Source organism: Zingiber officinale, chromosome 7A, assembly GCF_018446385.1.
Source record: "Zingiber officinale cultivar Zhangliang chromosome 7A, Zo_v1.1, whole genome shotgun sequence".
NCBI classification, from domain to species: domain Eukaryota; kingdom Viridiplantae; phylum Streptophyta; class Magnoliopsida; order Zingiberales; family Zingiberaceae; genus Zingiber; species Zingiber officinale.
This window is the reverse complement of record NC_055998.1, coordinates 105,200,398-105,212,220: the sequence shown is the minus strand read 5'-3', so window position 1 is coordinate 105,212,220 and position 11,823 is coordinate 105,200,398. Positions and strand designations below refer to the sequence as shown.

The following is an 11,823-nucleotide window of genomic DNA, read 5'->3' as shown; positions in this document are numbered from 1 at the left end:
TAATCTTGGCAGAACCTTTAGTTCTCCATTGACCTAGAACTTTTTGGCACCGCGTCCCCTAAGCTCCTTGGAAGATCTTTTCGTTTTGCTTCCACTGCTTCTTCTTCTTCCTTAGATATTATTTTTGAACGATGTTAAAGACAAGAATGACTCTTCAATCAGGTTCCTTATATTTATATTTATGTATTACTTTTTTTATGTCATATTTAATTAATGAAATTAGATCTTCTTGTTCTTGTATTTCCTATATATGAGTTCTTCGTGTATTAAAATTAATGCGGCTTAGGTTTTACAAGGATTAACAATTTTAGCTTATTTACAAGGATAACTACATTGTTTTAGTTGAGCTCATTGAAAAGTTGATTTTCATTGTTCATTCATTTTTTTAATAAATAGACTTGAACATAGTCGACTCAACTTAACTTGAGCTCGCTTAGCATGCTAGACAAAATGGTGGACCGCAATCTAATGCTAAAACTACTAGCTTTGTGTCATCATTTATCACCATATGAAAAGTAGTGGTGCCATTATGGACTTGTGTGGTCTTCTCCTGTCTTTCATTCAAGCAAACAATTGCAGCACAGGATCATGATGCTGATGTCCTAACTACCTGTCGGCCACCAGCTTCAGAACACTAACACATGCTCATGGAGACGGAAGCTTCACTCGGAAAGGGGGAGAGAACAAGAGATCTTCAGCTAAATTCTCTTGTGCAATATAATTCCACCGTCAACTAGTTTTTACAAACAAACTCTTCAAGATCTCTCTTCCTCAAGCATGGGAAAGTTTTGCTGCAGCAGCATGTCAGAGGATCAAAATGGAGGGAGTGGCATAGACCTGATGGGAATTCTGGTGCTTGTTGTTCTTGCATTGCTTGCTTTGCTCGCTTGCTTGCCTCCCCGTAGGCGAAAGGTGATCACTCTGTATCCCTGCAGGTGCTGAGAATCAGATCTGGATTGAGGAGCCGCATCTGCTAGCTTCAAGATCTTCGAAGAAGTTAATGGCTAGCTAGCTCTTTGTTCTTGGATGTGCACAATTAGAATATGTTGCTAGCCATATCCCTTGTTAAATAATTGTAATTCTCTCAGCTGTTTAAGTATTTTTAATTCTTGTGTATGTTAAGTAGCACTGCACTTATACAATTCATGCCGAAGTAGATCTGGTGGATGGAACAAGAAGCCAGAATTATCGATGTTTGCATATTCTACCTTTCTTTTAAAGTTAAGTTGCGTTGTTTTTTAAGCTCTAATTAAGTGCTAGTTTCTGTTTTCATGGATATGGATTAAGTAATTGTAGTAAATGATTGATGAGTGCTATGCATCTTCTTGATCAAAAGGATTTGGAACAACTGAATGAAATGGATGAATTAGGACTATACAAGTATTTTGTACATTATTGTTATCTGTTTTGTTGCCCATTAAGAATGATCAAATAAGACATACTTAAACTTTTATAAGCTCTAATGTGTATAGGCTAAATTATTTTATTGTATTTTATTTTATTTTTATGATGGACCAAAAATAAAATAAAATAAAATAATAAAGATAAGGTTGCCCTAATTTGAAACTTTGTAAACTCAACTCTAAATTCTATGCTATTAATTTTTCTTAATGATTAACCATGAGATCTTCAATATGTGTCCGTTGATTTCTTCCACATTATGATTTAGATGAAGTTGAAGTTTTTGAATATTATGATAGTTTTCTTGATAATTGGAAAAGAGAGTTTTCAAAATTAAATTTTTACTTTTGAAATTTGTCATCCTAACGACCCCTTATGATTATCCTATATTATTAGGAGGGAGTAACTAAGAAATCTAAATTAGTCATCACATAGAATGGAAAGATAATTTCTCAAATTTTACTGGGATGTAATGAATTTTAGTTGTGGATGGTAGCACATTCTTTTGAAGTTGAAAGTATCGGGAAGATTTTCTAATTTAAAGGAGTTCGTTTCTTTTAAATTTTTGAATCTTACAAAGTGGTTGGATAAAACCCCATCAATGTCTAGAAGAAAAAGGATAAGAATTGTGTATTAAGTTTACCTGACATGAACTTTCAAGTAAATATTTAAGGAAGTGGTTAGATAACAATCTAGATTGGGTTTGACCCGATATTCTAGTCTTGGATTTGCCCATGACCTTGTTGACCATCAATCATCACTGACCACTGACCACTGACCACTAACTACTCACCACCGCCCATGACCAACCACCAGTGATCATTGTCGATGACCTACCACCAGTGAACAGCATCACCTGTTGATTGACATTGATCAGATGTGACTAGTGTTGACCAACAACCGATGACCAACAATCAGTGATCGAATTTAAAGACATTGATCACAGATTGTTGATATCTACGTTAACTAGTGACAATTGATCCATGTTGAATGACACTGGTTGGTACAATTGATTTTTGATCAAGGTTGGTAATTGGATTTTGATAATTGATAAAATATATTTGATGATAGAGAGATATCAAACAAAAAGGAAAATTATTGGAGAAAGAGATTGTTAATGCAATCGACCTTGGTCCAGTTGACCGAGATTGATTTAGGTTTCTATGGTTGACCGAGAGAGTCAAGGTTGATCGGATATATGACAATGAAGAAGTCTAAGTGAGTCGCAATTGATTGGATATTTGACAATTGAAAATTCAACTGAGAGTTAACAAGGATAAAGTCCAAGTGTATCATAGTTTATCAGAAATTTGATTGTTGAAAATCAAGAGTTGACAAGGATGAAGTCTAAGTGAGTTAATAATGATCAAACACTCGACAATAGTAGAAGTTCTAACAAGTCATTAAAGATCGGATGTTAGATGTGAAAAGGAAAATCTAAATAGGTCAAAAAAGACTAGATGTTTGGTAATAATGAAATCCATATAAGTAAGGATCGTATGTTTAGACATGAGACGAGGAGTGCAAATAGATCAAGGAGGATCAAATGTTTGACAATGAAGAAGTCTTTGTAGATTAAGGTTGACATAATATTAGCCATGAGATGAGAAGTCCTGATAGGTCGAGGTTGGTTGAATGTTAGGCATATAAAGTCTCGACAGATCAATATTGATCGGATATTAAGCGGGTAAAATTTTAATAGGTTGAAGTCAATCAGATACTAAGTAACGATGAGACCCCAGTAAGACAAGGACGAGACTCTAGTAAGTCGTGATTGATCTGGGTCTCTTAGCATAAGAAAATTTGATATAAATAATATTTTTAACGATATGAATGATTTATCAACCGATTGCTTGGACATTATATGTCAACTATTGTTAATAGTATTTTCTACGATAATATTTTCCAATCCGAAATTGAACAATGAGGATGAAGGGACTATGATGGCAATAAACAATGAGGATCAAGAGCCTCACAAATGAGGAAGATCCATTCACGTTGTACTTTACTCTTGTTCTTCCACATGACTTGGAAGAAAATCAAGCCCATCAAGGTGTTTGGTAAGAGAAAAATGCAATAGAGATTGTTTCATAGAAGAGCCTAGAACTATAGACCGAAGGCACTGTAACAACAAACATGAGGATCAAGAGCCTCACAAGAGAGGAAGATCCAATCAATAGAAAACGTGGGTCAATCGTGTGCAAGGACGGAGCCAAAGGGGGGAGATGGCAGTGACCCCCTCTTCAATTTCTAAAGATAAGAAATGTATGAAGTATATGAATATGGGGTGAAAGAGAGGTGAATGGGAGGCAACGACATGGTTGTCTCCCTTCAACATAAACGCATACATTTCGTCCCCTCGATATGAAATTCTTGGCTCCGTCCCTCATCATGTGAGGATGCCCAGAGTTAGTATATACCCTTTGCCAAATTAGAGCGGAAGATAGGCTAGTCAATATGCTTTGCTAAGAAGGTAAAAAACCTAAAGGGCAAAGGGATTACAATAACAAACACGAAGATCAAGAGCCTCATTAACGGAAAGATCCAATCGATGGGAAATGAGCACTACCTTTTTGGAAGGGATTGAGGAGGTCCAACTCCCACCAAATCTTCAACCACCAACATTCCACACTATATAGAATGTCTCAACTGATCGTGAGGAACATCAACGGGATTTTCTTGGCCCAAATCACACTCTACAATTATTTTACTGCTAACTAGTTGGTAAAATTTTGTAGATGTTCTTGTATCATATTCTTTTAAATATACATCTTTTGGGGACCTTTCCAAACAAAAAGAAGTCTTACTAAAGCTTATATCTGAATAAAATAGTTCAGTCGTTTAGGACTTGCTAGTGAAAGATGATTTCATCAGTTCATGTTAATCATATCTTCACTAGTAAAACAAGGTCATTGATTCGAAGCAAAGGTATTTACTTCATTAACATTGTTGTCAATTTTTTTTTTCACAACTTGTGTTTCTACAAACACAACTCTAGAAGCAAATCTATACTCCTGTGGTAAATGTACAAAAACATACAACCCTATATAACATCAGCCAGATAGCTAAAAGAAGTCACAGGAACAAATGCAGCACTGGTTTCAAATGCATGACAAATATAAGTTGATAAAGGACTTTAGTACAAATCAAACTCCAAATGCATATTTTATGGACAAAATCAAATGGCATTTTGTTGTACCTTAAGCTACAAAATCCCTACACAGAAATGTGCAGCAACTTGCACATGGAAATGCCTATATATATCCTAACTGGAGACCTCTACAGTTTATAATGCTTTCTTTTCGTACTTTTTAGTGTGCCATCTTTAGAAAGCTACCAGAAGAAATATATAACGTGAATGCAGCAACACTGAGAGCATCCAACTGTATGCACAAGAAAATTCAGCACCATAGTGAAACCAGTGATGCCTCAACTCCTGACTGGCTAACTCTGACCATATCTTTCCACGGATGTATGGTGCACAGAGTGGCATTCAAATGAATCGATCTGAGATGGCCTCTAGTCATGCGTACCATCGAAGCTACCTGGTGGATTCTTGCGTTGTCTCTCCCTCCAATTTTCACCCCATACTTTGGCCTCTGCAACGGCTTGCTCTCTGAGAAGATCATGGTCATAATTCTTGGGGGAGTCTCTTGCTCTCCCTACATGGACAGGACTATCCATCTGAGACCCCTGTCCGATCCCCAACTCTTCCAAACCCCACTTCCGCCCCGAGCCACCACCAGAACCATCTCTGCCAACTTTTCTGCCCCTATTTGCTCCTTTGACTTCTCTTTGCCGAAGATCTGGAGAATTTCCATGTGAACTGAGGTTGTCAGAACCAGCCCTAGACCTTGGGGTTTGAGGCTGAGTATTAGAGGCATTAGGATCATAAATTTGTGAAGCTAAATATGAAAGTGCAGTCACAACATCCCCAATGAGTGGGCGAGTAGCTGCTTGCTCCTGCAAGCACATGGCGGCAACAGCCAGCGCCTGATATAGGCTTCTCATTGGATACCGGCCTTGTAGCAATGGGTCAGCCATTTTGGGAAACTTTCGACGATCTTTAAATAATGGACGAGCCTGTAAGCGATGTTAAAGAGTACATGTATATTAATAAAGAATCAAATATTTTCAATATATTATAAAACTATAATATCTAAAGTTAAGAATCAGGTTCCAAGCATCATGCCCTTAACATGACTCGACACTAATATCATACTAATAAACAAATCATGATAGCAAAGCATGGTTTTGTTGTGTAGTTTGAGAAAGTGAAAGGACATACCCATGCAACAAGATTTTGTTCTCCAGAAGGCCGACTGTTATCAATCGCTTTCCGACCAGTAATTAGTTCAAGAAAGACGACACCAAAACTATAAACATCAGATTTCACTGTTAACTGTCCCGTCATAGCATACTCAGGGGCACAATATCCATATGTTCCCATCACTCTTGTCGATACATGAGTCTTATCTCCAACAGGACCAAGTTTAGCAAGCCCAAAATCAGACAACTTTGGATGATATCCTTCACCCAAAAGTATGTTTGATGACTTGAAATCTCGATAAATGACAGGAGGGTTTGCCTTGTCATGTAGGTATTCCAAACCTTTAGCTGCACCAGCTGCTATCTTCATTCGGATATTCCAATCAAGTGGTTTCTTATCAGTTGGGAGATCTGCACAGCAGAATGGAAGAGAAAATTTAATATCATAAAGCTGATTTATCAAGATCTCAATCATTTGCTAATTTTATCATGACATCAGTTAAAAGTAACGTAATAATTTCATTATCATGTTCTCCAGAAACAGAGAGAATTTAAAACACATACATATAATTGGAAAACCCTTTCTGAGGAACTATCAGCAGTTCGCGCCTACAAGTATAAAGAAAAATATAAACAAATAAATTGATAGTGTATATTCAGACGCTTCACAATTGATCATAAATCTTAATTTAATTAGAGCATGCCATGTTTAAATGAATTTTTTAGGAAGATTGAATCCAACAGAGCGATTTAGTAAACCTTACTATGAACTAATTGAAGGATATTTTAATTCATTACTATGATTTGCTTAAATCAAAGCAGTTTTTCATTTCCTTTTCTCGTTTTTCTTACTGAAATTCTCCTCGCTAATGAAAGGTTTACAAAAACAAGAATAGAAAGATACACAAAGAAGGTTTAACCTGAAATAATACAGCATAACACAATGCTTAACCCATTGTAGTAAGTTTCCAGAAAGATAAAGAGACAGCAAACAAGAGTCAAGGAAACAAAGCTATTCTAGGGAGCAACTCAAATCTTCAGTCAGTGAAGTCAAAACTAACAGCAACCCATAGACATTGAGAATGCATGCACATCTGAAGATTTATCAGTGAGGTCATTGAATTACATGAAACAGAGAACAAAATACCGGTAACAAGAGTGGCATGGTTAATTTAAAAAAAAGAAAGAAATTGAAGAAAAAAGGCAATAATGTAAACTGCAATATGGACCTAATAACCTAGAAAGAAAACATATGAAGATAACATCAGCTAATTCCTAGCAGCCTAAAGTCTAAATACATGGAAGAAATATACATTAGCCTAAATCGATAGTTATTGTACAAAAATTTGACAGCAAAACCGATCAAAATTGTAAATTACACAAACTGTGGTAAAGTCAAAGAAGCATGCAGGAAAAATCCAATTACATGAACATACACTCCATAAAAATTGAACAGTGCACAGCAGTGAATAGAACCCTTATTAATGTTTTGGTCATCATTTTACTTGTAAATCTACTTAATTTGTTGACCGCATAGACAATATCCGGACATGTGCAGTTAGTGATATACATCAAACTGTCAATTATCCTCGAATATTCCAATTAGGATACAGGTTCACCATAGTTCTTAGCTAAGTGCAAACTTAAGTCCATCGGTGTTTTTACAAGAAAAAGATCATATACATTAAATTTTCTTAGTACTATCTCAATATAATGAGATTGTGAAAGGATAATTTCATCTAATGTCTTATTGATCTTAATCCCGAGTATAACGTCTGCTATACCCATTTCTTTCATATCAAAGGTTTTGGTCAACATCTTCTTAATAATCATAATTATATCATGATTACTATCCATGATGAACATATCATCTACATATAGATAGATAATGACAAACGAGTCGAGTGCGCCTGTGATATATATGCATTTATCACACTCGTTGATTTTAAATCCATTTGACAACATAATTTTGTTCTCATGCCACTATTTTGGTACTTGTTTTAGCCCATATAGTGACTTCACAAGTCTGCACACCTTATTTTCTTATCTTGGAGCCACAAATCCTTCAGGTTCCTCCATATATATTTCTTCTAATTCACCATTTAGAAAGAATGTTTTCACATCCATTTGATGTATCTCAAGGTTATGTATTGCAACAATAGCAATGAGTATTACTAGTGAATAGGTATCAAAGAAGTCAAGGCTTTTCTTTTGTTTAAATCTCTTTGCCACTAGTCTTGCCTTGTACTTTTCAATAGTTCCATCAGTCTTATATTTCTTCTTTAGAATCCATTTACATCCTAAAGGCTTGATTCCGGATGGAATATCCACCAATTTCCAAATATGGTTTTGCATGATGGAATTTATTTCACTATTGATGACTTCTTTCCAAAAGAGAACCTCGAAACTTGATAAGGCTTCACTTATTATCCTTGGTTTATTTTCCAACATATAAATCATGAAATCAAAACCAAATGAATTTACCATTTTGGCGCTCTTACTGCACCTTGGTTCTTCATTTTTTCCAAGATTATCCTTTCTCACAGTTTCGTAAGTTCTTTTATTTGAACTTTCTTCTTTCCTATCTTTACAAGGAAAGATATCTTAAAAAAATACAACATTCCTTGTTTCAATTGTTGTTCCAACATGAACATCAGGAATTGTTGATTTGTTCACTAAAAATCGATATGCACGCATATCCAATAAAAATACAATCGATTATTTTTTGTCCTATCTTGGTTTGCTTTGGCTTAGGCACTTCCACTTAGCCAAACACCCTCACACTTTCATATATTTATAAGAAGGTTTATGACCCTTCCATAACTCATAAAGAATTTTATCTTTCCTTTTGTGAGGGATTTTATTGAGAATATGGTTTGCCAATAAAATAGCTTCCCCCCACAAATTCTGAGGTAAGTCAGAACTTATCAACATAGCATTCATTATTTCTTTAAGAGTTCGATTCTTATGCTCAACAATTCCATTTGATTGAGGAGAGTAAGGAGTTGTCGTTTGATGAATAATGACAGAGTGCACAAGATTCATCAAATGAACCATCATATTCTCCTCCCTGATCACTTTGAATTCTTTTAAATCGTTGACCAATTTGATTCTCAACTTCATTCTTATAATTTTTAAATGCTTCTAAGGCTTCATCTTTGTCTTTCAATAAATACACTTAACATTATCTAGTGCAATCATCAATGAAAGTAACAGTACTTTTTGCCTCCTCAAATTTGCACAAATTTTAAGTCACATATGTCACTATGAATTAATTCTAGAGGGGTCATGTTTCTTTCTACTGAATGGAAAGACAACTTTGTCATTTTAGCTTCAACATATATTTCACATTTATGTGTTGGATCAACATTAAATGTTGGCAATAAATGGAAATTCACAAGTCGTCACAAAGTGTATTAATTTACATATCCAAGTCTAACATGTCATAAATTGGAACACTCGACCAAATAAGTAAAATTTATAATTTTATTGTCATTGAATTCAGTGTATAGCCATTACATTCATTTTGAATAAATCGTTCTCCATAAACCCTCTATATAGGAATTGACCGTTTTTTGTCAATACATATTTATTTGACTCAAACACTAGCCTGAATCCACCTTTGACAAGACCGACCCTAACAATAAATTCTTCCAAATGTCGGAAATATGAAGCACATCAATTAATATCACTTCTTTGCTTGATGTCATTTTTAGTACCACCTTGCCAAGACTAACAATGTTGAAAGTTGCAAAATTGCCCATGATTAGTTTTCTCCCATTAATAGGGGTATAAATTGAAAACTAGGTCTTGCCAGAGCAAATGTGTCGTGTAGCGCCAGTACCGACCCACCACTGCCTTGGATTATCCACCAAGTTGGCTTCAAATACAATGGCAGGTCTAATTCTGACATATCTATTGGCACTGACTTATCTTCAGTCATATGCACTTGAGTGGCTTTCTTTGGACGTCGACAGTCTTTGGCCTTGTGATTCGGTTTGCCGCAGTTATGGCATGTTCCTTGGAACTTCTTGATCCTCCCATGGCTCTTCCCTTTGTTGGAATATTTTCTTTTCTTGCCAGTGTTTGGTTCCATCGGACTTGTCTTTGCAAATATATGTATTTTTATCGATTCTGATTGCTTGCGAATGTCTTCTTCAATCCGCAGTCTTACAATCAGATCCTCAAGTCTCATCTCCTTTCGCTTGTACTTTAGATAATTTTGGAATTCCCTCCACGAAGGTAGAAGTTTCTCGATTATCATGACTGTGAAGACCCGATTTTGGACATGGTAATAGACACTAGTGGGCATACCTTTGAAGGTTAAGTCAGGTCAGACTCCTAGAAATCTTAATACCATAAAAATTGAACCCAAGTTTATGATTACTTTGTGTCATATGTCGGTTTGGATCTTAGGGATTTCGAATGTTGGGTCTAGTTACTCATATGTTTCTTCTATGCTCTTCATTATGATAATTTAATGAGTCACATGTGGAGCTCTTATCTATCTATGATTTCATGATGGTTTATAGTTTTATCACGTTGGGTGACTAAAAAAAAAACTGTTGCTAGACGGTTACTTTAGTCTATGTATGGATCCTTCGTGTATAAAACCTAGAGGGTCGCACGCATAGCACGTAGAAATAAACAATGGCATTGGAAGCTAGTCGAGATCAAGATCAAATATGGATTTATTTGGTACAAAGAAGAGAGAATTCGAATAGCCATAATCATTATGATTAATGGAGAATTCGAAAAGTCATCATAATATTAATTAATGGAGAAGTTGAAAAGTCATCATAATGAAGGTCATAAATGAAGAATTTATGGAACATATAACTCTTCATCTTCTTAATTAATGAAGATCATAAATGATGAATTAATTGAGACTTTAACCCTTCGTATTCCTTGGAGGCTATAAGTAGCCATACTCGGAAAGACACAAAGGCGAATTCCTTCTCTCCGAGTCTCACTCGTCAGATTCTTCTTCGTTTTCTTCTACCGGAAGAGATCGGTAGTGCTTCCAAGACTTTGTCGATCCAAGAGGCTAACACCTAACGGATCGTATCAAGTTCAAGTCTCGTAAAGTTTCTGTCCAAAGCCAAAGAAGTTGCTAATTCTGTAAGTGGGCTTTTCATTTCGAGTATAGCTACGGAATATGTTTATATTTCATTATTTTATATTACAAGTTCATTTCTTTTTGTTCCAAGATGCACTGTTATGACTCAAATTAGATATGATAACGGAAATTTCCAAAAATATGATAAGATATGACAAGTTATGGCCTAATGCGGTGGGTAATAATAACCGATATATGGCCCTGATGCGGTGGGTAATAATAACCGATATATGCCCCTGATGCGGTGGGTAATAATAACCGATATATGGCCTCACCCCTTAGAGGAATTACATATAGGGGACTGATCAGTAAAAGGAAATTTCCGAAAACATGATAAGATATGACAAATTATGGCCTTGATGCGGTGGATAATAATAACCGATATATGACCTCACCCCTTAGAGGAATTACATATAGGGGACTGATCAGTAATACCATGGAAAACAAGATGATTAATACCATGAATTCTGAATGTTTTGTTAGAAGTATATATTTTTGTTTAAGTTATGTTTCTATCATGAATTCTGAATGTTTTGCTAGAAGTATATGTTTTCGTTTAAGTTGTGTTTTTGTCATGTTTCATGAAATATGTTTTCGTCATGCATTCCGAATGTTTTGCTATATTTTGTATTCTGTCATGCTATGTTTGATCGATCCCACTTACTAAGTGTTTTCCCAAGCACTCACCCCCCTTACTCCCATCCCAGATAAAGACGAGGAACAAGTTGAGAAGGAGAAGCAGGAGATGTTTTGGGGTTGGTAATGAAGCCGTGTCCAAGTGATTCGTCCTTTTAGTTCATGTTATCCTTATTTGTACGCTTTCGTTTTTGGATTGTAAAGACAATATTTTCGTTATATTATTACTAGTTTGGTATACACTTTATGAGGCTTGTTGTTTTCGAGTATTTATATTCGCGAGCAACGCCGGTGTCACGCGCCTTGGTCACGGGGCGTGACAGTGACAACTTGTAAGGACTCATTCATTGTCATGCCCTTGGCATGCAGATTATGTAAGATCAACTGCAACTCTTGAA

At 35.7% G+C, this 11,823-nt stretch overlaps 1 protein-coding gene and 1 long non-coding RNA gene across 3 annotated transcripts in view; one reads left to right on the top strand and one right to left on the bottom strand.

Annotated features, from left to right (window-relative positions):
- The first annotated feature begins 535 nt into the window (after window positions 1-535).
- LOC122000343 lies at window positions 536-1,272 on the top strand. The gene is made up of 2 exons (XR_006117092.1): window positions 536-852; window positions 936-1,272. It is a non-coding gene; the product is annotated as an uncharacterized LOC122000343 (long non-coding RNA).
- A 3,252-nt stretch (window positions 1,273-4,524) lies between these two features.
- Window positions 4,525-11,823, bottom strand: part of LOC122001943 (receptor-like cytoplasmic kinase 185) — a 31,103-nt gene continuing 23,804 nt past the window's right edge. For both annotated transcript variants that reach the window (XM_042556935.1, XM_042556936.1), the window contains exons 4-5: window positions 5,690-6,081; window positions 4,525-5,484 (exon numbers count right to left, since the gene is read on the bottom strand). In XM_042556935.1, coding sequence (XP_042412869.1) covers window positions 4,921-5,484; window positions 5,690-6,081 — 956 coding nt within the window. In that variant the 3' untranslated portion in view covers window positions 4,525-4,920. The remainder of the gene's footprint in view (window positions 5,485-5,689; window positions 6,082-11,823) is intronic.